Genomic DNA, 27,245 nt, shown 5'->3' on the forward strand with positions numbered 1-27,245 from the left:
CCACGGACCACAGGGAGTAGGGGTAAAGGATGCGGGCGGCTACTAGTTACCACACCTGGTGGTGGAGAGGGTGCCACCTCTAAACACTGACGACCCACACATTGGAGTGGTAATTGTACCAGACCACAATATGACGGGGGCAGGACATGCGCAGCAGACAGTGGCCCATCCTGCCCCCTTTGTTTCGACTGCCACAACCCAACCCTACAAAACTCATCCTCTGCATCTGCCCCTCATACTCTGCACTAAACACAATTCTACCTCTACAGTGCAACAAACCGAACTCTTCACTACACCACAATGAAATAAACCACACAACCTCGCAAAACGGCACATTAAGGCTACAATCGAAAATCGCACCTACGCTCCCCGAACAGTGTAAACGGAACTGAAGCTGCTAAGGGCAAATCACAGCTCTTACAGTCCTCCCACTCAGTCCTACTAATCTACACCCCCTCTTGCTTTACTGATCTGCAAGAGCACCAAAGGACTACACCTTCCATACCTGTAAATGCATATGTACTACTTGCTGTACTTGTACTGACCTGTATCGTCGTAACCATGTAACTGTGTAAACTGCAAGCCTAGAGTATTCTCGCGTTCTGATACTGTCGGATCTGGCGTGCGCTGTAAATGAACGCGTAGTGACAGTGTGCTGTATAAAAACCTTAACATATCATTTTACCAATTGCTTTTAAAATACCCTGGGGGGGTGGTGTCAACACCACCTGCATCTACCCTCTACTTTAGCTCTGGGCGAACGCTGTAGAAATGCCACCAGATTTCCTCTAAAATGGGCCTCACTAGTTAGTCTTTTGTTCCTGGCACTGGTTAAAACGTGTTATGCCAGTCTCCTTTTGTTTTTTTGCCATGTCTGGCTTGCCTAAGCATCAACATTTTCCCCGAAACCTTGTTGGTTTACAACCTGAGTGGAGAAAAAGCCTTTGCTGAAAGTTCATGCTGGCCAGACTGGCTTGAATGTCGCATGGGAAGGGCGGTAGCATTGCTGGCCCTGCTGAAGTGCATGTTTTACCCAATCGCACTACTGCGCTTCAAATCTAGTACGTCACCACATGGCTTTATTGGGTTCCGGCAACACGGCTGCCAGACCCCTGAGAATTCAGACAGACGTGTCCAAGTTCTCCAGGCTTTGCCTGCGTTGGTTTATGGACCAACAAGCTTGGCTCTGGCCCCTGGTGTTCTCTAACCAGTTGGGTGCCCAACCTTGCACGCAACCTCAACTGTCGCTTCTGCGTGTGGCGTCCAGTACATTTGACCTTCTTTTGGGTATGAATGCACCCCCCTCACCCTCTGTACACGGACATCGTTATTGGTTCAGTACTGCTGTAAGGTCACCCAAGTTCACTACTGGTTTTGATCCCCCTTCCTTGATGCTGTTTGTTGGCTCTCCAGTGGTTGGATCAGCCAACCCCTTCCTGCTAAATTGGCCTGGCCTCACCATTCAACCAGTATTGTTCGATGTTGCTATTGGACAAGTTTGTATAACTTAACTGCTTCTTTTCCATACAGAACCTGCGGCCCTTATCAAGGAACAAGTGACCGAGCTTTTGTCTATGGGACCTGTAGAAATCCAGGCCGCGCAGGATGTGGTCAGCTCAAAGTATTCTGGTAAGTTTAGCAACTGGTGAACTGATTTCTGCTGGATGTTAGGGACGTATAAAGCAAATGACACTAAGCATTATTGAGCCTTTGACTTTTGGCGTTAGTTGGCTTTCCCTTCCCAACCCAGGGTTTGGTGGCTTTCTAGCTTAACTAATTGGATTGACTTCGATGTGTACTGTTGGCACAGGTTCCCACCTTGAAATTGGTAATTGGATAGTCATTTGTTTTGTGTGAAACATGGAGGGCATTGGAGGTGGGTGAAGGAACTGGGTCCGATGCCTGCAGGTTCTAGTAACGTTTAAAGGAAGACACGGTTTGCCCTACCTTTTAGGCAAATGGTGTCTTTACAGAGGCAATGCGTTTATCTGCTGTGATGCCCTTCACATCCGTCTTGCTCTCCCCATCTCTCACTTCCTGCTAGCAAACTTCTTCTGTTTTGCCTGGTCTTTCTCGTGTGGACCACTGCTCTTTCTTGGCCTACCTGGCTCACAGCTTATTCCCTTCCCATCTGTTATGTCTTTGGTTTGTCTTCTCTTGACCTGTGCCCTCCCATCACATCTTTAATGGCTGTTGCACGGTTTCCCTTTGAATAAAGTCTTGTTTACCATTTTCTTTGTTTTTAAATGTACTCGCGGCTTGTCTCCTTGTTTATCTTCGGGGTGTCCGAGAGAGAATAGAACGAGACTAGCTGTCAGTCTGCTTCTCACTGTCCCCCAACTTCCCCTGTGCTGTTTCCAGTTTCCACTCTTTTCCCCATAAACAATGGAATTCTCTCCCTCTCTATCCACTTCATCTCTTTGTATATTTCAAGCTAACCTGAAGCCTCGTCTTCCCTCCCCTTCTACTTGGTGACTTTTTTTTTTCTCTACGCTTCCTCCTTTTTAGATGTTTTTTGCATTATGTAAATTGCACTGTTCTAATATTTTGTAATGGTATCGGTTTTGGCGAAAGGTGCTTTATAAATTCAATAAATAAAAACTAGAGCAGTCTTTTGACACCAACTGGTGCAGGTCTCATGCGACAGGCGAGACTGGGCAGTGTCAGGGTGGTGAAATGTGGGCCCCTCCCCCCCCAGGGTAGGTTCATGCCCTATAAATATATATGATAACACTGGCAGAATCCAAGACGATGGGTCTGAATTGGTGCATTGAATGTGGGGCTGGAGCCAAAGCGCATGCCGTTTTTTGCTGCATGCCCGAAGGCTAGACCACGAGGTTTGTCATAACTTTGTGTACCTTCCCGTCCATGTTTGAAGCTGTGGCGTGGCCTAAAGAAATGTTTTTTTTGTTTTCCTAGTAATTGTGACGTAGAAGTTTAGCTTTGGGGCGTGGGTCCCTGTACATTGGGAGTGGAAGGGGCGGGGACTTAAGTGAGCGGAGAGCTGGTAGGCTGCTTGGTGGAAGCAGTAACATTATGGTCTGAGCCGCTGGGTCATTTGTAACTAGGACAGCTGTTTCTACCTGTCCTTGTTGGTCAGTTGCAAGACATTTTGTAATGGCATGACAAATGGGCAGGGCTGTCTAAATAGACCTGGCCCTGCCTGATTTATTGGAGATTAGTTGGGATGTCTTTTTGGGTAGTACACGGTTTCAGAGCCATGCAGGCCAACTTGAAAAGCGCCCCTACTATTGCAGATGCGTAGGTCCTTGCAGCACTTGAGGCATGGCTAGTATTGCGGATGCGTAGGTCCTTGCAGCAAAGGCTCCTTCAGTGAGGCATGGCTAGTATTGCGGATGCGTAGGCCCTTGCAGCAAAGGCTCCTTCAGTGAGGCATGGCTAGTATTGCGGATAAGTAGGTCCTTGCAGCAAAGGCTCCTTCAGTGAGGCATGGCTAGTATTGCGGATGCGTAGGTCCTTGCAGCAAAGGCTCCTTCTGTGAGGCATGGCTATTATTGCGGATGCGTAGGTCCTTGCAGCAATGGCTCCTTCAGTGAGGCATGGCTAGTATTGCAGATGCGTAGGTCCTTGCAGCAATGGCTCCTTCAGTGAGGCATGGCTATTGCGGATGCGTAGGTCCTTGCAGCAATGGCTCCTTCAGTGAGGCATGGCTAGTATTGCGGATGCGCAGGTCCTTGCAGCAATGGTTCCTTCAGTGAGGCATGGCTAGTATTGCGGATGCGTAGGTCCTTGCAGCAATGGCTCCTTCAGTGAGGCATGGCTAGTATTGCCGATGCGTAGGTCCTTGCAGCAATGGCTCCTTCAGTGAGGCATGGCTAGTATTGCGGATGCGTAGCTCCTTGCAGCAATGGTTCCTTCAGTGAGGCATGGCCAGTATTGCGGATGCGTAGGTCCTTGCAGCAATGGTTCCTTCAGTGAGGCATGGCTAGTATTGCGGATGCGTAGGTCCTTGCAGCAAAGGCTCCTTCAGTGAGGCATGGCTAGTATTGCGGATGCGTAGGTCCTTGCAGCAATGGTTCCTTCAGTGAGGCATGGCTAGTATTGCGGATGCGTAGGTCCTTGCAGCAATGGCTCCTTCAGTGAGGCATGTAGTATTGCGGATACATAGGTCCTTGCAGCATTGGATCTTTCAATGAAGCATGGCTAGTAATATGGCTTCTTGACCATTCAGACAATGATTTCAAACTGAATGGGCCTATGGGAGTGGGGGAGGGGCCGCAGTGTTAATGCCCTGGTTTTAGGGCTTTGCTGTGCTTGGATTATTATGCCAGCGGTGTAATGCCTCGCAGTGCAATTGGTTGTAAAATAATTGCTCTGTCTTAGTCTGATTTCACAAAGATTAAGTGCAGAAACCGGCTCCTTGATGTCGGGCATCGCTCGGTAATCAGGAGCTACCTCTGGGAACGGGGAGCGAGTACAGGATGCCACCAGGCTAATGGGAGATGCAAACTAACTTCGTCTGTTACCTAGGACTGGGCTTTCAAAGGTCTTTGGATCTTTCCAAATGCTCCTTTTTATATTCACCTGCCAAATTCATCCTAGAATGTCTCGCAAGTAAATGTGCATGGCACCAGTTGGCCTAGGGAGTGGAAAGTGGCTCCTGGCAGCAGGCGGTGACAAGTTAGCCAGGCTCTTCTAGGCTGCAGGGATCCACTTGGCTCCTTGGTATGATATTGATCGAACCCACGAGGGAGGGGCGGAGGGAGGGAGGGGGTGGCTGATGGGCTGTTTATTTCTAGCAATGCTGGCCGTGCATTGTTGCTGCGTGCTCGGCACAGGAATCTGCAATACATCTATTGGCTAGTGGGGGCCATGTTTGGTTATGTGGAACCTACAGACCAGTCACTTGGTAGGTTACGTTGCTAATTCACCGACATTTTCTTTTTTGCCCCCCTCTCTTTTAGGTGAGAAGCAGTGGCTAACCTGGCCCTGGGTCATGGCCGTTGGAATGGCTGTTGTTGGAGTGCTGTCGGTGGCGTCTGTCTTTCTTGCAATCCGAATTTTCAAATGTTGAAAATAAATTACTTTTCGTATGTTGTGTGGGGTTTTTAATTTACTCTGGGATGCTTAATTTGTCTTGTGTGAAGTAGTGCCTGAGGCTGGAACTGGTAACGGTGGTACCTGCACTCCATGTTTGAGTGAAGACCCCTAAAGTGGGAATGCAGAAAATGGAGTTCAATTTTGTCTGGGAGAAGCCAGATGGTCCCGCATGGATTTTTGAATCTTTGCATCCCTTTTTCTAGCTAAAACTGTGGATATTGGCAATTAATATGCCAACAGTGCCACTGTAGAGCCTCATAGCCATCTTTTGGTTTGGTCTTCTGGGGATGCACTTAACCCAAGTCATCGGAGGGTGTCAGAAAGAAAATCCACTTTTCAGATCAGACACAGACTGAACTCTGTTCCATTCACTTTGCCCAGAACTCCTGTACAGCCCCAATTTGGACAAACACGGGCTTAATAACTTTCATGGCAATTATGGTGGCAACTTCTTGACTTTTGCAGCCCTGATTAGGCACCGGCTTGCCAGGGTGAGTACCAGTGCCTTTCAGCCTGTCCCAAGCTTTGTGTAGACGTTGGAAAGTGATGGAGGAGTTCAGGGGCTGCCTAACAAGATGCTTGCGGCCATCTTGGACTGGCACCAGGACCAGAGGAATGCAAAGCATGGGCGTATGTAGCGCCAGGATCTGCCAGCTCAACTGCGCTGGCACCAGGTGTCCTCACTCCTGCACATAACCCACGGGAAATGACTGGTAAAAGCGAAGCAGCAGCCAAGCATTTTAAATGTCACCAACTGAAGCGACAGCATGCAGGCCTCGAATTGCTGCGTTCTCTACCAGTTGTGGAAGCAAGAAACGTAAAAAAAAGTCCATTGCACTGCATTAAAAAAAACACTTCTTGTTTTCAACTTCGGCAAAGCACATTTTCAAAAACGATTGTTCGTTTAAAAGACAGGTTGACGTGAGGACAATGGAATGCAGACCTGTCTCCAGTTGTTTTTAAACCGCTGTCTATCTGCAGCCTCGTAGGTTTCTCTGACTGGCATTACCTGACACTAAGCTGTTTGACGATGCTGAATGGTACTTCAGTGTACCTCCCGTTTCACAGTGGTTTGGGCTAGCATGCAGTATGGCAAATGCAAACTGTGCGCCATGTTGAATGGTGCAATGTCTGCTGGTCTCTCGGTGTCTCATGCTTGTAATGGGCGCCAACCACCTGAGCTTGGAATCCCAAGATTTGCTATTGAAGTCCTGTGACTCGGCAACCCTGATCAACAAGGGCAAACTGCTGTTGCTGAGAGGCTTGAGGCTTGTATGACTGATTACATAGGTCAGCCTCGGCTTGGCGTTGACCATAGTGTCCTAAATCCAGATTTATGGTTGAACATAGATGTGTTTTAAGAACCAATCCATACATTTAATCCCCCGCCCCCTTTTTGCAACGTCTTTTGCAGTTTTGTGAACTGTTGGCAGGCTGCGTCTCCATCATTGCTACTTGAACAGTCTCTGGAAAATTGATCGTACCATGTACCGGACCTAACTATTTAGGCGATGGACCTTCCAAGGCTTGAATACAAAGTCAGTCGCCACCTGCAAGTGCTCTGCATGGTCTTCAATGGGGAATAAACGACTGCCAAAAACCAACCTCACCTGGAACCAGCCCACACCCCACTGCTCTCTAGAATGGACTCTCCCAACATGTTCCTCAATTATTTACTCTGCATACGTGCCCAGTACTTCTCTGCATATGGTGTGCGGCATACCACTTTCTACCAACTTCTGAAGCATAATTGTACACGTATCGCACCACATTTCACAATAAGCCAAGTGGAAATGCGGGGACCGCCGCTGTATCTTTCCGGTCGCCCCATTAGTGGGGAGTCCGCCAAAGGCGGAGGTCCCTGTAGGAGAAGTAATGGAGATGATGCCTTCTGCAGGGATGCTCCTTGTTCCAAGCAGCTTCCATGAGAAGACCGTTTAACTTCCGGCCCAATTGCTGAGCCACTTGCGCGGCCAGTGCAATTTACCTAGTTCCATGAATCTAGGTACTGATCTGTTATTCAGAGGCATGGGGGGGGATAATACATTGCCATACACTGAAGCCCACCCGTGATTATTGAATCCCTTTGCACTATCTGATAAGGCACATTGGTTCTCATTAGTCGCATCCCAGTCTTGAATGGTAATGGCTCTCTGCCTTTCCCAGAGATTAAATCTGCCTCTGAAATGGAATCCGGAGTTGACATCTGTGGGGATGTGGTGCTTCTACTTGTACAGCAGCCAGGGTCCAGTTTCTTCTTCTGCTGATGGTCATCCAAGTGTTGGCTTCTGCAGGATGTGCTAATGACTGGGGGATAGAAGTGGAGTTTCTGGCCAGGAATGTTTTGCTGCTGGTGTCCAATGCGTGCAGTAATTGGGGATGATCATCCGCCTGTGGAGGTGGAGCAACGTTTATTTCACATTAAACTGCTGAGGAAACAGTCCTCCATCGCAGAGAGCCAGGCACTCGGACCCGCAGCCAAGCATAGCCTGGCAATCTAGAAATTTGAGCGCAGATATACCCATACCATCAAAGTTACCAATATTTGTAATCTACACCCAATGTGGTTACTCCAGATCTTGCTGGAGCTTTAGCTCCACTGATGGCAGGGGTAGAAATGAGTTTACTGGCTCCCAGTTCTAATGTATGTTGCCGCCTTCTGTGCCCTCGGCTCTTCACTGCAGGTCCTCTGGCTTTACAGCTAGGATCAACAATTGTTTGGGTTCTTTAACATCTCTTCCAATATATCACTTAAGCCTCTTCAATATCCAACAGGACTTCATGGGGATACATATGCAGAGGTCTATGCCAACTGCCCTGATCTTTTAGGCCAACTCATCAAGGGACTCTTTTTCTGGCTGCCTGAATTGCCTGAGCAGCATCAGTTGCCCTTGCGTTTGAGGGGAGAACACTGCATCCTCCCCTCCTGGTTTAATTGAGTAAGCGTAGGCCTCCATATTGCTTTGCCACTCATCTCCTGGCTATTGTAGCATTTTTATTATAGATCGCCCTGAGGTGAGTTGTAATGATATATGGTGAAGACCCAATCAAGCCAAATATGAAGTGCACGGTGCAGCGTGATCACTACTGTAGCACATTACCTCCTGACCTCCATAGTGCCAAGACCACGCTCCTATGCCAGCTGAGATTTCTGTCGAGTACAGGCTGGAATGGGGTTAAAGGACTTGGACACCAATGGCAGCAATATTGCAGCAGTATGCCAGTCTGATTTGCAGAGATGGCTAGGCTTACTGAGACCTCTGTGGGCTGACTATTGCTTACCAGGCTGTGCATCCACAGGGAGTGCCTCAAGGCCACCTCCTTGATTCAGTGGTGCCCAATCCACCTCCTTTGCAGCTCGGGGCACTCACTTCTGTCTGCAGCAAGAATGTGTCCAACTTCATCGCCTCTGCTAAGCACTCCAAACTATCCTCTATTTCCCTTGACCCGTGTGCGGCACTGTTGATCACGCTGATCTCCTTAATACTCTTTCTTGCTAGAGCCTTTGCCTGGATTGAATTCTACCTTGCACCTCGCCAATTCAGTGTCCTGGAGCAACACCTCGTCATTCCTTAAACTGTTGGTGTTTAACAAGGCTCTGTTTTGGTGTCGCTCATCTTCACATTCTACACCTCTACTCTTGGGCACTAATCTTCTTTTCGTTCTAGTACCAAATCTTTAAGAAGCTCTCCTCTAATCTCGATAAACATGGCTTTGCACTCTGATAGAAAGCAGGGGTTATTCCCTGCCAAAAGTGACTCTCTGCCTCTCCCCTACACTGCCTCAGCTAGAAATCTCAGCATCATCTATGATCCTTCTCACACCGGCTCTACTTTCATCTCTAACGGCAACAGCAGGTCACCTGAACCTCCTAAATATTAGGAAAATCAACAGCGCCAAGCATCTCTTAACCACTCTTGTTTTCTCTAAACTGGACTTCTGTGACATCCTCTTTGGTCTCGAACGATGCTTTCTGTCCTCTTGACAAGATCATTCACTTTGCGACCAGGACACTCTAAACTCCCTCGCACGCATCTACTTCCTTGTACCATCACCAAGGTGGATGGCTGATGCAAAACTGGGTTGATTTTTCTCCTGGTTCACAAATCGATCCATGGTAAAACACCACTGGATCTACCAAACTCTACACGCCTTCTTGTAATCTCTGCTCTGCCTCCTACTACCCTCGTAGCTCCTCACCCTCCCTGTGCTTCCTCTAGCTTCTGCTTCTCTTGTTCCAGGTGCATGGATGTCTCTTCCTCCCCCACCCCCCGGACCTCACATCCGAGAAACTGATTTGTTTGAAAACCGAACTTAAAACCCACCTGCTCACCTCAAGAGTTGCCCTCTTAACCTACCTCATCTACATGCTAGCTAAATGTTTCCCTCACCTTTTACCTGCCTTTGTCCCTTACTTCCCCTGCCTCCACTCTAGCACTTCACCCATCATGGTCACATCCCAGGCACAGCTGGCCTTACAGCCCACCTGCACTTGAACATTGACAATGTTCATTGTCCTTAATCTATGTATTTCTACTTTTGTCTTGTCCTGGTGACTGTTCCATCTACTCCCCTCCACAACTTGGTCAGAATGTCCCTTAAACTAACTCTAAGAAACTCACTGTATAATATATAAGACATAGGATTTGAAGGTAAGCATTATTTTGTGATCAAGAGTGCATTGTTCCTCTCGTATATACATAAAATAAGCTGCAGCTTTGAGGGCTGTAGGCAATTGCAGTTGCATCAAATGAAATCAGCAGATGTGCAGCAATGTATGAGAGTATACAATGGGGTCATTCATGCACTGGTGCTGCGCACGTGTTGGGTCCAATCAAACGTGGCTGTGGCAGGCAGGGTGCACATCTAATGTCTAGTTTAATCTTTCTGATTGTGCACCCCCCTGAGGACTATCAGTTGAGCAGGTGTTTTCTTCACAACTAATTTTCCCAACTACTACTCTATACATGGACCCTACTGCCCACAAATCACCATCACAAGAAACTCGGCTAGGAGAACGCTGCCCTGCCTTCTCAACCCCGACACGCCTCGTCTTAACACTACTACCACAAAGCACAAGGATTCTTGCCTCAGACACTACACTACTACCACCTACAACAAGACAAAGAAAACTGCACACAAACTCCAGAGCAAACCCACGCCCCCCTGTAATGTGCCCTAATTTATTTTTTTCATTTTTCTTGATTTAGTTTGTAAACTTTCATCATTTACTTCTATTCTAGAAGTGATCAGAGTTCATAGTTTAAAATAGGTTTCCTGGTGTTTTTTTTTTAATTCCAGTATAGAGGTTAGGAAGAGAGCAATTGTATATGTATATTTATTGCTATGGCTACTGAGCAGAGCTGCCCATCTTTCTTGCGTGGTCATTTGTTGGGCCGAGAGTTGGAAAAACGTTCCGAATTGTTTGCGTTGAGAGGAAAGTGATGGGCATTCCATGACCAGATGGAAGATGGTTTCCGGAATTGCTTGGTCCTTATAAAAGCGGCAGTAGTTGTTTGTAGCATCAATCTGCTTCGTAATAGCTAGATACAATTTTGTAGGAAGAATGTTCAAGCGTATTCTTGTGAACGTTGTTCTGATGTTCTGATCTGGGAAGATTTGAAGGTATGCTGGTGGTTCATGAATCTTTGATACGTTGAAGATTCTGTTTGTAAAGTGTTCTTTATTTGGATGGTCTTTATCCAGTCATTATGAAGCTTTGTTTTTGCATGCTGTGGGCGAAGCGTTAGACGTTCTTCCGAGATGTCTTCGTTTTCCATTTCTTTCCTCATTGACTGTTTCCATTTTTGTAGTATCGTGGTATTAAAGGTGTTTGCCTGAGCTCGTAGAATTTGGATAGCTGGGATTTTTTGATCAGTCAGTATTTTCCGGAAGAGGTCTAAACTTTTCCATTGTACAAATGATTCGATTGACTGGGTTGCCAATTCAAAGCGGATTCTTGGCATTGGGTATGTCTGTGGTAGGTGAAGAATTTTGCGACAAAAGATTGATTCAAATTTCATCCAGTTGATTGTCCGGGTGTTTAGCATTGCTTCTGTTCCATAGGTTAGTATCGGGATGTATTTTTGTCTGTAATAGGCAATGATGGGTTTAAAGGAGAACTTGCCATATTTTCTGTGAAGTAAACATCCTTGTCTCGATAGTGATTGTGCTGTTTGTTCAATTTTGTCGAGCCATAGCTCTTCTGATTTTGATTTATTTGGATGGTGAGATATTTGAAAGTTATGTTTTCTATTTTGCTCCTGTTGATGTAGAAGCTCGGTTGTTGTGGTTTTTTGGTGGGTGGTTTGGTTAGAATCATTGTCTTGGTTTTTCCAGTGTTAATCGTTAGTTTGTTTTTTCCATATAGCTGTTCAAGGCTGTCAGGGAGGCTTGTAGTCCAGTTGGTGTTTTGTCCAGCAAGACGATGTTGTCTGCATATGCCATGGCAGGCACTGATGTCGCATTTATTTTCGGGGGATTAGTTTTGTTGGATCTTAGGTGTTCTTCGATGTCGGCCGTGAAAAGGTTGTATAGTGTTGCTGCTAAAGGGCAGCCTTGTTTTAGCCCGTTTATTGTCGGCATAGCGTTGGTTGTGACTCCTTGCTTCGATAATCTCACTTTTATGGTGGTTTCTGAGTAGAGGAGTATGATCGGTTCGAGGATGTTCGCTGGACAGTTCCAAGCTCTGAGTTTAGACCAAAGTTTTTGTCTTGAGATTGCATCGAAGGCCATCTTTAAATCCATGAATGCTGCATATATTGTGGTGTGGGAGTTGATAGCTTCATGCTTTATTAATTGAAGTAATATCAGGTTGAGATTTGTTACGACATTTGCTGTGAAGCCTGTTTGCCTGGTCGAGAATTTGCCGTTTTCTATGGCCCAAGTGGTTAGCTGTTTCAAGAGCACTGCAGCGAATAACTCCCCCCTCCACCCCCCCACGGCTCTAGTAGGGAAATTGAGCGGAAGTTTTGTGGGTCTTCTCTTGGTCCTTGCTTGTGGATTGGGACAATTATCGCCGACCTCCAGTAGTTTGGTATTCGGTGGAGTGTATTTACCAAGGTTGTGATGTGACCATAAAGTTCGCCCAAGCAGCTGGGTCTTGTTTAATGTCAGCGTTCGAGAGTCCATCAGGACCTGGGGATCTCGACGTATTCAGTTTTTTGATCAGCTGCATGAAGTCTTCAAATTCTGCATTTACTTGCCAGGTTACTTCGGATGAGGGGAGTGTGGTTTGTGAGTCCATTCTTTTCGGTCCGTATATGGTCGAGGTGCATTATCCAAGTTTCTTGTGCGACATTGGCTGTTAGTTTATGTTGCTTTTGTTGGTTATCATTGAGCAGGTTCCACAGCTCTCTGGTATTGTGGGTTTTATGCAATTTCATTGTTTTCTGCGTCTGCTTGTTGGAGGACTTTTTGTTGAGATTTTGTCCCATTTGTGTGTTTTCGTTTCAGGTTTTTGATCTCGTTCTTATTCTCTGCTGATGTTATTTTCTTTATCTGTCTTATTGTTCGGTTTAGGCACTTTTTCATCTCGGCTATTTCTTGGTTGTATGTGTGGCGATGATCCATATGGAGGCGGTTTTTGGTGGTTTGTCAAAAAGGAAGACAAATCTATTCGTAATTAAGTTTCTCAGTCTGTCAAAGTGGCATCATGGAGTTTCTTTGATAGTTTTGCCATAGCTGTTTGTGGAATTCTTAGCCTTATGCTGTACTGTCAAGTTCCATGGGGGGCGATGGTCTTGGTTCGCTTTGTTGGCTTAGTGACTCGGATTGGACGATGAGTTGGTTATGATCACTTTTGTCGGTTGATACCGTTTGTGCTTTTGTGACTTATTCATGTAGGTTATAAGATAGAAATATATAGTCAATAATTGCATGTGATGATCCTCTGGTCCATGTTGGCCTGTAAGTTGCGGAGTTGTTCTTTGAGTGGTTCAGGAGGATAAGATTGTGTATCGTAGTTTCCTTTATCCATCTCTTTGCTTTTGGGGACAGATCTGAGATTGTTTGAAGGGAGCCGTTTTGGTTATATAGTTTGATGTTTAGGTCTCCGCAAGATTATAATTTCTGGTAAATGGTGTTTTGTCATGGCCTTGTTTATTGCGAGAAATACGCCATCGATGAAGGCCTCCGTTGATATTGCTGCAGGGTTCCAGTATAGATTTAGGATTAGAATTATTAGATTTTTACTTTCGTTGTTTCAATGTGTCTTGGTAAAGGTTAATTTTGTAAGTTGGGTCCAAGGGTTGATATTCTCAGTGCTTAGTACTGTACAGTGGGGGTTCATCTTAATTAAGGTGAGGAGGCCAGACGCAGGCCTTCCTTGTTTTTGACCAATAGCAGGATTGAGAAATATGAGAAAGAACACTGCATCCTCTTCGCAGGCTGGGGGTTCACGAAGCCAGGTTTCCTGCAGGCATATGATTTGGTATTGTTCTAGGTCAGGGGAGGGGTTTGTGAAAAGATGCATGTTTCCTCTGGTGTTCCACAAACAGTGACCACGTGTAACCCAGGTTCGTTGATTGTTATGAGTTGGATATCGTTGAGTCTTCTATGGATGCAGTTTCCGTGAAGGAAGATTCTAAATCGTAGGTTCTTCTGATCGGTCGTTCGTCTGTGTCTGGTTGGTATGATTGCGGCGAGTGGCTTCGGCTTCTGTCAGCTCTGGTGTGGTCGGAGGTATAATTGTTCGTATATGGTCCTGTTTGATGTTGTCTGTTTTCCTCTTTGTCTGTGGTTAGTCTGTGTTTTGGTTTGTTGGGTAGTCTTGTGAATGTTGTGGCCCAGCACGTGAAGCCAAGTTTTTGGAGTTGAGCGCGTCTTGATAGACTGAGTTCTTGGTTGTTAAGATTGCCATAGAATTACCTGATCCTATCTAGATTTAGATCATCTTTGAATGTTACGAGGTCAATGTCTTTTGTTATCTTACTCAGCTGTGGTATTGCTCCAATCAGACGTAGAAGATTGGTTCTGTTTAGGATTATGGGTTCAGATCTGTTGGTTTCATTTTCAATATGAATTTCACAGATTTCATTCTGTCGTAGTGGGTTGACAAATATTGGGATGGTGTGCCTGTGTTCGGTTGATTCTTCTAATGTTCTTGTTAGCGAGTCAGTTGAGATTTGTTTTGTCTATTGTATAATTTTCTAGCGATGCATCTGAGATTTCTTCTAAAGAGATCTGATGTTTCGTCTTGGTTGTCATTTACCCATTGTTCCTGGTCTATGGAGTATTCGTCAATTATTATGAAACTCGTATGAGGTCTTGGTTCAGTTTGTGGTCTAATTTGCTGAGATTTGGTCTTTGTGGGTAGATTGAGTAATTCTTAGTCAATGAATGGTTCAGGTGACGTCCTTTGTAGCACTTGATGGTGCATCTGATTTGCGGGTTTATGGTCTCTGGATGTTGGTAATTGATGGTGTTGCTGGGGTTTGGGTTTTGATTGTTGTGGTTATAGTGGAATGATCAGTTATTTTTACAATTCTTAGGAATGCTCTCGAGCCCGTTTGTCGTTTTTTGATATTTTTTGGGTGTACTAGTTTTGCCTCCTTTGTGGTTTTTTTCTTTTGAAAAGATGTGGTATTCTTTGGTAGCATTCTTAACTTTTTCCATTCAGTAGACTCCGGTTGTGGAATAGTGGTAATTTCAGCTGTGTTTCAGCGTCTGTTGTCCGTGTGTCGGGATTGCAGCAGTTGGTTGTTGTGGTAGGTTCGTGACGGTTGAGGTGGATTTTTCTTGATCGTTTGGTAAGTTCGCTTGTTGTTGGTGGTTTGCTTTAAGCATATGTATTAGTTCTGCTGTGAGTTTAGTTTTTTCTTGTCAGTCGCCTCTTGCAATTTCGGCCAATCTTTGTTGCCAACGATGTGATTCTTCAGCTTCAACGGTCAGGCGGGATTCGATTGTCGAGACGAAGTGTTCCATGTGAATCTGTTTCGAGTGATTTAGGGTGAGGAGGGTGGCTTGGTCCTTCATGTTGTCTTTCATGTCTTCATGTAGTTTCAAGAAAGGAATCATCGCTTGTGAAAGTATGGCAATGAGCATATTTTGTAGATCTATCATCGTGGTCGGGATGCTCGGGTGGTTGTTTTCCTCCGAGTGATCATCTTTCTGTATGGTGTTGACGTTGTCTTGTGGGTTGGTCGGTTTTGAGCTCTTAGTTATCGGTTCTGGAGTATAAGATTCATCTGAATCAAAGTTAAATCGTGGTTAGTTTTTTTTCTCAGTGAAATTGGGTTGTGGTTCTCCTTTTACAGGTTGATTCATACTGCGATGCGCAATACATGGCGTTGATAGTTGAAGTTGATAGTTGAAGTTGATGTATCTGTTTCCACATATTTATTTTTTCAATGTTTGTCATAATTGACTCAATTTCAGTAATGTCCATTGAGAGTCTTGCTGGTTTAGTTTTTGGTTTAGGGGCTGTGGTGTCCAAAGGCTGTGCGTATTTTATGGAGTTATGGGTGTGTAGCCACGCAAGTTTCGCTAGTCTTGCTTTTTCTTTCTTCGTTTGTTGGGATGTTGTCCATGCTGATTTTTGAGGGTTTGTGGTCTTTCTTGGCTCAGTTGTTTAGTGTAATGATGTGGCTTTTCCAATGGAGTAGGTAGTTGAGTCTTTTTCTGCTAGTTTGGTGTTGGTTTCTTGTGTTATGGTGGTTGGTTCAGTGGGTAGCGTATTTTGTTGGTCGTTTGTTGTTTGCACTTCTGGTTTTGTAGTTTTGGGGTTACTATTCGAGTGGTTAAAGCTTTTTTTTGGGGGTTTCGATATGTTCGAATTTAGTTGATGTGGATTCTTGTTTGCTGGTTGTGGGTATTAGTATTGCTGCTTTTGTCACATTATGAGGCAGATTTTGGCTTAAAGTTGGCTCCTTTTCGGTGGACTGAGCAGAGATGTCTTGGTTTTCAGAAAGTAACTGGGGGGTGCATGTGATTAAAGACAAAGGGTCTTGTTGGTTTCTAGTATGGGGGTTATGAACCTGTACTTTAGTTTGAGAGGGTATCGGTTCTTCCGGATTAAGTTGATTAGTGTCCTCTATTTTGTTTCTCAGCAGCAGGTTAGAGGGATTCATGAAGGGTTATGCCTGTGTTTGAAGTATCTTCTATGATGAGGTATTCTTGTTTGAGTTCAATATTTGTTGGACAGTCTTTTGGATTTTCTTTGCATTTTGTTGCTCTTTGGAAGGATTGTTCCATGGTTAGCTGTGATGTGACGACTAGCATTTCTGAGCAAGACAAGTTTGGTTCTTTGTCTTGTTTTGGGACGTTGGATGATTTGTTTCGTGGTTCGATTTGACATCTTTTGTAAGTTGATATGTGTTCTGTTGGGATCCAAGGGACTAGCCCTTTCGGTCTCCCCAGTAGAATTAGCTGAAACCTAGTATAATATAGCACTTTCGGTCGCCCGGGCGATGATAGTTACAAGAGTTTGTTTGTCAATTTGGTGTACATTTGTGGATTTTCCTTCTTTCTTTGGCTCCAAAAACTTCCTGGTGCACCCCAGTGCGCCTAACAGTCGCTCAAAAGTCACTGGATGTTACTCCTGCTGGGCTTAATGTGCCCTAATCAACGCATGATCTATGCCAGTCCATGCCACAAATATATGACCTCATCACTACCAGCAACCTAGACTTCCTGGCTATTACGAAGAGCTGGCTTCATGCAGCCTCTGGCCAGGCCTGTCCATCGCCCTCCTGCCCAGATATATACTATCTAGTGCAGATGGATTGAATGCCAAAGCCGGTGGAGCAGCACTGATAGCCAAGGACACCCTACCCATTAGACAACTGAACACCTCCCTCCCAAACAACTTTGACATACTCTCCATGAAAACAAAACGCACCGACTAGCTCTCTCACGTTGCACACCATCTCCCGTCCACCAGGCCCATCCCTGACCTTTGAAGAGAACCCCCTCCACTGTCTGAATGCCCACATTACACTTGACCCAGCAGCCCTGTTGCTTACTAACTCTCGCCGCACCCTTTGTTTCAATCACCGTCAACACCCCCACTCACAATAAAGGTGGTACTCTTGACTGGATCGCAGACCTCCATGCACAGGTAACGCTCCTCTCTAATAATCCTTGCCCCCTGGTCAGACGACATTGTGCAATTTTGAATCTTACCAGTCACCCAAGCACCACCTATTCTTACCTTCCTGTCCGCTACCTTAGCCCTCGGTGCCAAAAACATCAACAGAATGCCTAGCCCCCTTGTTAAGTACTCTACTACCCAATCCTCCTTTCCCTAGTGACCCAACCACGCTTGCGAACAGCTACTCAGATACACTAACTGCCATCAACACCGTAGCACCGCATAACCGTGTAAACCTAAACTCCCAGGAGTTCAGGGGTAAACCATGAGTCTGGGTGCTGACAATCTGCGCCAACAAGATAGCTGAAGAATCGCCAACTGAGGCCAGCAAGCTCCAGTACACAACGGTAGCCAACTGCTACAAAAAAACAATCATTGCTGCCAAATCTTCCACCTGCATTGCAAACGCAAAGTCAAATACACGTGAGCTCTTCATAATTCTCAGAACTAGGGACACCAACCACCACCATAACAAAAGAAGTTGCACGGTGTGCCAATATACAAAACGCCATGCTCACCAAAATTGAAACCTTGCAAATAAAATGATTCCAAACAAAATATGATCCAACCACTTCGCCTGCCCAGACCACACCATCAGCCACCATTCCCTGCCTGTTACATTTTGCAAATGTCTGAAGACGAAGTCAAAGCCATCCTCATCGATCTCAAGCTGTCCCACTGCGAAGGGACATCTGTCCTGCAAGTCTCATAAGAGTGCTCAGACCACCGAACGCCTCTCATTACAGCCTTCAGCGCATCCTTCATTACAGGATCAGTTCCTACCAGCCTTGAAGCCTGGGTCCTCCCACTCATCAAAGCTTTCACTGGACCCAGCTATCCCTATGAACTACTGCCTAATTGCAACTGTCCCCTTTCTACTGACAATCCTTGACAGAGCTGCCTACTTAAAAATTCAACGACACCTTGGACAAACAAATCCTGGGTATGCGCCAATCAGGCCATCACCCAGGCCATGGGACAGAATATGCCCTTATCCACATGAAAATCCAAATTGATTAAATAAGGGACCAAGGCAAGCCCACCTTGCTACTACTCCTAGACCTCTCAGCTGTGTTTGACCTAGTTGATCCCTCAATCCTAGGCCTTAACTTAACCTCAGCCAACTTCTCTCCAGAAGCCTCAGCTTGGCCTTCCTCATTCCTAGGAAAAGGATCCATGAGGGTATTTGCAGAGGAGGCTAGCGCTCCTCCAGCTCCCCTCTCCTGCAGAGTCCAGCAGGGTTCCTGTGTCACACACCTTGTACAAGAGATTTACAAAACTTCTATTCACTTTCCAGGTCGCCATTTGCATGACCTATACAAACTACGTGGATGACATGCAGATCTTACTACCTCTCTCGGGGAAACTACCAAGAAGATTCTGCTACTCTTAACTCTGTGCACCGGACCATCCAATCCTGGATGGCCATGCACCGTCTTAGCCTTAACAATGAGAAGACTATACTCTTGGCCGCCAGCAGTAATACAAAAATTAAGCATTCAATACTCTTCATTTAACATCAACAAAGTAACCATCCCGGTCTCCCCGGTAGTGAAAATGCTTGGTGTATATCTGGATGTGTCTCTCACTCGCATGACCAGTGAATGCTAGCTCTTCCAGTGCTGCCTACACAACCAAACTATGGAACGCAGCTAGACCTGTCCACTTCATAGACAGTTGCATGACGATAGCCTGAGCCACAATAGGGTCCAGACTGGACTATTGTAATGCCCTGTGTGCAGGCACCACAGACTCCAACATTTGAAAAATGCAAGTTATCCAAAATAAAGCCTTCACAGTTGCACTCAACGTCCCGAGAGCCGATCACATCACTGCAGTGAGAAAACTTGCCCATTTGCTCCCGATTCATGAACTAATCTTCAAAACTTTATACAATGCACTAATGCCTATCTAAAATTGCTCCCCCATATGTATCCCAAAAAATCTCCAAATCTAAATCTTCGGCCAACTAGAACAGCTTACACCCACCGCATTACTCAACCTAAATTCAAACCGCTGGATGATCCAGCTTCCCTGCATATGCAGCCAAGCAATGGAACCTTCTCCCTCCGGGCAGAACAGTCCTATTGGTCCTTTAGGAAATCATTAAAAATCTTATTGTTCAACTAACCCCTCGCTCTCACTGTCTCTCTGAGGCTGAGCAACGAAGAGCAACGAGCAATGAAGAGCAACGAGTTTCTAGCTACCACTTGCATGTTTTTGATCATTGATTTAATGTTTGTTTCTCCTCTGTACAAACTCTGATTTTGCCTCATGTAACTGCTTCCTCGCAATAAGCAGCGCCTTGATGCCTAAGGGTTTAGTGCGCTATACAAATGTAAAATGCAATTAATCCCACAGGTTGTAGTAGGGCCCCCTCCAACCCTTTAGCCTACACACAATCACTCGCCCTAAATGCTTTCTCGTACAGCCAATTTCTTTTTTTTGACATTTTTGGCAAGAAGTAGTAGCTGGCATGTTACAACAACAACACATTTCATATTTGAAGAGTGGATGACAATGCAAAGGCGCAACAGAAAAATCGCACACGTTCATAACGGCAGGTCAATTACAGCAGGGCCATTCAATGTATAGCTTGATCTATCCCCTGCTCAGGAGATGAGGGAGAAGACCGAAGCTCCAAATCAACCCTTCTGTTCAGGTAGCTACAAAACTCAGTCCAAATATTTTTAGGTCGAGCATTCCCAGGCAACATGTTGATATAGTCCTCCTCACAAATTTGTGTCAAGGTAAGGGCTTTCAACCACTTCTCTAGTGAAGGGGGGGAATCGCCGTTTCCAACACTGCAGAATGCATTTCTTGGCCACTATCGCAACCCCATTCAGAAATCTAGCAACCCGCTTCGCATCAGTCCTCTCCCAGGGCCCAAATAGTAGAGACAGGGGGTCAGAGTCAATACGAAACCCCACCATCTCAGAGAGGGCCCCAAGCACCGCCTCCCAAAACTGAGCCAATGCCCCACAAGACCAGAACATGTGGGCGTGGTCCGCATTGCTGGATCTACATCTCTGACAGGAGTGGTCCCATGCAAATTTCCCAACCGCGTAAGGAGTGTAATACAGACGATTGAGTAACTTGTATAGAACGCATCTAACCCTAGAATTGAGAGAAACCTTGCGTGTATGCATGCACATTTTGGTCCACATACCATCTGTGATGTCCAACCCCAGATCGCAACTCCAAGCATCCCGGACAGTATGGGGGTGGGGGGGTTCTGCAGCTCGTGCCATCAACATTTTATACAGGGCAGACACTATGCCCCTGCCCCCTGCGGAATTCACAATGTAGCAAATCTCGGGGGACTCCGGGAGTTCATCCGGATGCGAAGGCCACATGTCCTGGACAGCCGCTCTGAGTCGAAAGTATTGCAGCAGCTCCAAAGAGGACTTGTGTCTTAATGATTTTGTCAGTCTGAAAAACCAAACCAGCTAACTGTCGTGTTACCCACCCCCCTCCCCCTTGGGCAACCACAACCACTGGTCTTCAAACAAACTTGGACAATCTCCAATTGGGGTGTGGATCACTATACACCCCCTTTTGACTGCATTCGTATCAGGCCCTATGTGCAATGTGTTCTAATAACATACACCTATTTTACAAGCGTGGGCAATAACAAATAACATTAAGACACAAAGAATCGATTCAATTTATAACACTGGGATACATTTATTTATATCACACACAGCTAAGCATATTGCATAACAATGCAGGCCGTTCTAATGCTATGTCTAATTTGCACTGTTTATACTTCTGATGCAAAGCTACCATGCAGTAACTATGTAAGCCTCTCAGGTTTCTGATGTAAGCCTGTGCTGCAAGTGTGTGGTTCTAATGCAATGTAATGCAAGCGCTAGCATCCATCTCCTCCATGGGCAAATCCACACCATCACTCTAAACAATCCCTGTCTGGTTTCCCCCTTCTCCCCTTAGCTGTGTGTGTGTGTGTGTGTGTGTGTGTGTGTGTCCTTATCAAACAATTTAAGGCCTACGCCAAACATTACTTCCCATTCTGCATGTGCCAGGTCAGTCAGTATCTGCCTCTCAAGATCTGGTCACTCGAACTCCCAAGCGCTCTCTCTGCCTCATCGATCTCATCAAGGCCCATCAGTCTGCTGCACCAAGCACCATCTCCAGCCAACGCTCGATCTCTGTGGTTCTCCCCAACTCTAGTGCAGTCCCACTCTTGTGCAGCCTCCAGCAACTCTCTCGCTCTCTCTCTCTGTCTCTGTCTCTTCCTCGATCTCCTCAGCTCTCTCCAACAACTCTCTCGAACTCCTCCCAAAACTCTCTAACCCTTTTCCCTCCAGCCACTCCTGGTTATAGTCTCTTTTGATGATGCACAGAATGTCTAAGAATGTCTCTCCCTCAGCGTTTAGCAAAATGCCTGTCAGTCTGCTGTTTGCATGTGTTACTTGCACGGCATGTCCTGTCGTGTGCTATCAGCGTGACCTCATATCTCTTTGCCTTGGCCTTTCGAGTATGTTGCGAAATACATCATCTATTCACTGTTCATACCATTCTCTCCACTGTAGGCATCACTCTGCATTACAGAAATGCTGTCTTAGGCCCCGTCCCTCTCATGCAAAAGCCCCTTCTCCCCTTCTCCATGTGGCTCCCTTTGCGCAGCCCCCACCTTTGCAGTCTCTGCGAAGCACACCAGCCATGCTGATAAGCTTCCTAGGCCGTCTCTACTAGGACAAGGGTCAATGTTATCTGTACTCTCTGCCAATGTTTACAACACAGTGTACCATAACATTTCTTCGCACTGAGCAATTTCTGTCTTTCTCCATCAGCAAATGGCTCAGGCCTCGTGTCTCATTCTGAATGCTTCCTAGTGTTTACTGCAAATCTCTCGCAATGCAAGCACTAACTAAATGCAAAACTCATTCTAGGTGTATACTCAATCATACATACTTACGGTCTCTAAATGTGTCTCTACAAAGCATACATGTGTGTTCCTCTAAATGGCTTTCCATGGCATTTCAAATATGCCACTGTGTGTGTGTGTGTGTGTCATTACAGGCCTAATTCATAAATGCTCAGCCTAAACGCTATTTCTAATGCAAACATGAATATATAGCAATATCATGGTGAGTATATATCGTGTCCCTAAAACACTACATGTCACTTCAAATATATGGCAAGTGTCATTCTATTGCAAATGGCAAAAGTGCAAAGTGGCAGCATGTTTCTTTATCATACTAAATGGCAAGCACTATATGCATACAAAATCATTCTAAAAGCATATTGCAAATGCATCAGTCTAATATGTGATTGGGTAATTGTGTCTACTACAGCAATGTACTATGGATAGCTAAACAGAATGCAATAATTGATTGATTCCATAGCAAAGAGTAATGATTGGATAATGGTTCTTCTACAGAGTACTTATGATTTCATCATAATGATAACAATCCAAGGCTCCTCATTTTATCCAATTCCACAATCCCTCCTTTTTATCATTAAATAAATCATAACAAAATATAGCATAGCAATCGTGGTATGCTAATACCAAGTAAATATTACAGAAAGGAAAAAGCATGTATCATGATGCATGGAAAACCTTTCTAAATAATGCAAGCATATCACTCTATCAGTGGCAAGCTAAAATATTCAAATGCAAAACTGCAAATGTGTCAGAAATCAGAATAACATAGCCAAATGTCAAAAGTTCAGCAAAAAGTCAGAAATCAGTGTCTACAAGCCAAAGGTGTGAAAGTGTCTCTACAAGCAGACAACGAAAATGCAATGCATATAATCAATACATAAGTACTGTTGTTCCATGTTTTGCCATCTCAATGTGTCAAGCACAAAATATGACAATCACTTTCACAGGTGTCAAAGGTCAGTAGCCAAACAGGCCAAACGTTCAGTGATCAATGCATACATATCAGTGTATACATGCAGTGTATTGGTCATATAGGCCATTTCAGTTATATTCCAGTCCAGGTTATTTCCAAGTCACTCATGAGGTATGTGTCCTCACAACCGTGCACATTGAAACTTTTCACATTAGAATTGATTTGTAGTGAATTTGTAGCCAGGGAATGTCAACCAAGCAAGTGTCAACAAAGCGGATAATGTGTTCACAACAAGAAAGTTCAGTGTTCAGCAAAAGGTCAAAAGTTCAGGTAGCAAAGTGTTCTCCACAACAGCAAACGTGTGAAACAGCAAAGTGTTCAAGCCATCAATGTTCAGGCAGCAGAAATGCGTACAAGCCAATTCAGGTTGGCCTGCTTGAATGAGATTTTGCATAGGGCTCCATCAAGGAGCAAGCAAGTGTCGGGTAACATATGTGCCCCATTCGTCCCCATGGAGTAATCAGCATATGCCCTTTCACTTTAAAGGTAGCACAGGGAAAACCTGCGTGTCAGAACTTTCAATTGATGCCAATCGATGCTTACGCTCCCTTTTTCCCTTCACATCATGAACAAAGGCGACGGGTGCACTCATTCAGAGTGTTTGCAAGGCATTGCCAATGCAGGTGGTTACTCTCCTCTGGACACAGTGTGGCCCTTCTCCATAGGCCCATCTCTAGCAGGTTCAAATTCTCTCCTCTCACCAGGTCATGCTGTTGCCATTGCCAGCCAGTCCCATGCTCTTCAAATGAGGGACAGCCAGCGTTAAATGCAAGTGCAATCAGGCAAGAAATGCTTTCAGAGCGTGTCTTCCTGCTCATTGCTGCTCATGCACAAACTTGTCTGGTGCAAAAGGCATTCCAAATGGATTCTCTTCTCGCTGCAGATTACAAAAGCTGCTCACAAAGCAATTCGAATTTCTTCCGTGCTTCCCTTCTGCTGCTGCACTGCTCTTCTCTCTCACTTCTTGGCACAGGATGCTGCAAGGTGTATTCTATGCACAGTCGGTCACAATCTCTTCTCTCTATGGCAATAGGTGTCATGCCACAAAGTCTCTCTAGCAGCAGATTTTCTGGGTACATTCTCAGAGCACAGCCATTGGACAAGGCGTATGCTAAGGCCTCAAGTCGGTCGGTCGGTCGGTTGGTCGGCATTCCCCGAAAGTGCTGCTGCAAAGCGTCAAATGTCAGATGCCAATGTCTCATCATTGCTGCAAACAAACAGCCATGATGCACATTGCAAGGTGACAAAAGTCAGTCTCTTTCTCTGGTGCTGCAAAGTCACAAGGTGTCAGCCATCATGGATCTCAGATGGTCATCTGGTCTGGTCATCATGCCGGTCATCAGGACATGCTCTCAGGCGTCATGCTGCTCCAAATCATGGTCTCATCATTTCATGCGGTGATGCCATCTCGTCTGGTCAAGGTGTCTCTCCAGATTTCATGTAAAGAAACAAAAGTGCAAGAATCAGTCTTACTCAGTTTCAGGTATTTCAAAATAAAACAGCATTTCTCATTGTGCGTTGAAGTGCACATCTGCTATCTCTACCCTTTCCCATGTGTCTCTACAGACATCAATGCTAGTTCCCCCTGTGTCTTTTCAATGTGTCAGTGCATATAACTACTGTCTCACTAGGCCTGCATCATAATGCATGCATGCTTAATGCATGACTCCTGCTGCCATTCCTATCCTTTTGAAAACAAAACAACCAGTTTCACATACTCCAACAATGTCACAACTGCATTTAATGTCACAACGCTCTCCTCATTTTTCTTCATTAAAAATTCACAAAGCTGAATTATTACATGTTGAAAAATCAGTTTCATTCAAACAACAATTCACATTCACCCTACATTCCTGCAATGCTAAAAAAGATGCACTGCCTCGTGCTTCAAGTACAGTCTGCCAGCCCAGCGCTTTCGCCAATGTCAACAAACTCACTCTCCATGCACACATTCGGACTACAAAAATTCCAGGAATCCAAGCTTTTAAAACATCCAAATTTAGCATGATTCCTTTTATCCATGTTGTCTTCTATTGTTTCCCAAATATCTAGGTCATTGTACAATTTTATTTTTTCACTTGAAAACGTAGGCAAAGTGCTGATGTAAAAACTGTCATTCTCTCTGTTCAAATCAAAGATTTGCACATAACTACCTTCATGCAAAGGTCTCTTCAATGGCACAGTTTCACAATGCCTCAAGTCTTCATAGGCACCCCCTCTTTGCACTCCCCTAGCCAATTCTCTAGGCTCACTGCACATGTCTGTCAAAAATGCACTATCTCTTCCTTTGTCCTGAGGTAACTTTTTCTCCCCTTTAACAATATACATTTCTATAGGAACGCTGTTCCTGCCCATCACTGCTGATGAAATTGAATTCAATGGGTCTGATTCTTTTAATGGGACATTTTCCCAGTTATTCACATCTCTAAGACAATATATTACTGAGTGCAAGTCAACAATATATGGGCTCCCTTCTGTAGCTACACTTTTTACTTTCAATATGGTTGATGCCTGTGATACTTCCCAGGAATAAAGCATATTTTTAAGTCAATTTCTTATTGCCTTCAGGTCACTAAGAAATGAACTCATTCTGCAGTTTCAATTATTCTGAGCGTCTTCAATAAAAAAAAACTGTTTCTCACTCGGTGAATTCATGTACATTTATTCATAAAAACATTGCCAGTCATGAAATACTGTTCTCGGTCAATGTTACAACCAATTCTGGCAACCAAAGTCAAACAATTACGCTCCCCTTCCTACGACGAACGAAATTGCAGACAGCATGCTCGAAACAATAATATAACCAAGACAGACAAAACATGAAACAAAAATCTCTATTCCCACGAACATGCGGGGTGATAAATTTCCCATCGGGGAACAAGTCAGAGAATGATCTGTATCCCAGGTCCAACCAGTGACGCATCAGCAGCTTATCTTGTGTGGGGGTGAGGCCAGGGAACGACCACAAGGGAAGCCATTTATAGTACGGGGGGGGAGCCAGAGTGGGGCAGCAGAACCTGTCGCCATGCTCTGATAGTGGAGGCCACCGGGTCAGCAGGGGCATCCGAGCGATATGAGTGGAAAAGGATAAGGGACATGACATTTACCTTCCCAGTCGTGAGGATCTCGAGCTTAACATGGGGAGGAGGGTCCTGGTACCAGTGTGTGGCGTGCTGAGCTTGTGCGGCTATCCAATACTGGGTAAGATCCGGCGCATTGAAGCCCCCCTTCTCGTAGGGCAGAGTCATAAGTTGCCACTTCCTTCGCACGGCACCGGAATGCCACAGGAAGCGGGCGCACCCCGCATGCAAGTCTGCAAAGTATTGTTTCCCGGGCCAGAGTGGGACGTTAGTATGTATATATATATATATATATATATATATGCTTTGGGACTATGATCATCTTTATTAGGGACAGCCTCCCTGATAGTGAGAGGGGAAGGTTACACTATCTTTTCATCCTAGTCTCAGTATATTGCGCAGCTGCCCCATAGTTGTCAGCCAATAGAGAGGACTTCGAGAGGGACACCTGGACCCCCAGGTATTTGATGCCCTCGGGGGCCCACTTGAGCGGGAATTCGCATGCAGGTTGGGAAGTTGTGCCAATTTTGATTATTTCATGAATGATCGGGTCGAGATGGACCGAAGGGTCTCTAATGTACAAGAGCACATCGTCTGCATAAAGTGATGATTTCGGGGGTGTCCCGTAGCCGTATCCCTTTGCGGGTATGGTTGTCTCTGACACTATCCGCCATGGGCTCAATAGCCATCGCGAACAGCAGGGGAGAGAATGGGCAACCCTGACGCGTCCCTTTATGGAGGTTGAAGGGAGCTGAAAGATGAGAGTTAACCAGGACTCTGGCCACGGGGTTAGTATATAGCAGTTTAATGCAGGCCATCATGTATGGGCCGATCCCCATCTTCTCCAGCACCGCCCACAGGTATTGCCATGAGACCATCTCAAACTCCTTTTGGGCGTCTAGCGTCACGGCAACCGCGTTGGCTTTGGGGTCTATCCTAGAGATAACATTGAACAACCGCCGAATGTTTAAGGCAGTGGAGCCGGCAGGAACAAAACCACTTTGATCCGGGTGGATCAGATATTTCATGATGTGGAGGAACCTATTTGCTATGATCGTGGCAAAAATTTTGGTGTCGGTATTGATGAGGGACAGAGGTCTGTAGGAGCCGCATTCATCAAGCGGCTTACCC

The 27,245-nt window shown here is 45.5% G+C and overlaps 1 protein-coding gene across 1 annotated transcript in view; it reads left to right on the plus strand.

Moving 5' to 3' along the window:
* LOC138487915 (uncharacterized) overlaps positions 1-5,053 on the plus strand; it is a 145,281-nt gene extending 140,228 nt beyond the window's left edge. Inside the window, exons 22-23 of the mRNA XM_069614928.1 lie at positions 1,531-1,629; positions 4,926-5,053. Of these exons, the coding sequence (XP_069471029.1) occupies positions 1,531-1,629; positions 4,926-5,035 (209 nt within the window). The 3' untranslated portion in view covers positions 5,036-5,053. The remainder of the gene's footprint in view (positions 1-1,530; positions 1,630-4,925) is intronic.
* Positions 5,054-27,245: the final 22,192 nt, after the last annotated feature.

This window comes from Ambystoma mexicanum, chromosome 1p, assembly GCF_040938575.1.
Source record: "Ambystoma mexicanum isolate Mex_15411 chromosome 1p, UKY_AmexF1_1, whole genome shotgun sequence".
In the NCBI taxonomy this organism is placed as follows: Eukaryota; Metazoa; Chordata; class Amphibia; order Caudata; family Ambystomatidae; genus Ambystoma; species Ambystoma mexicanum.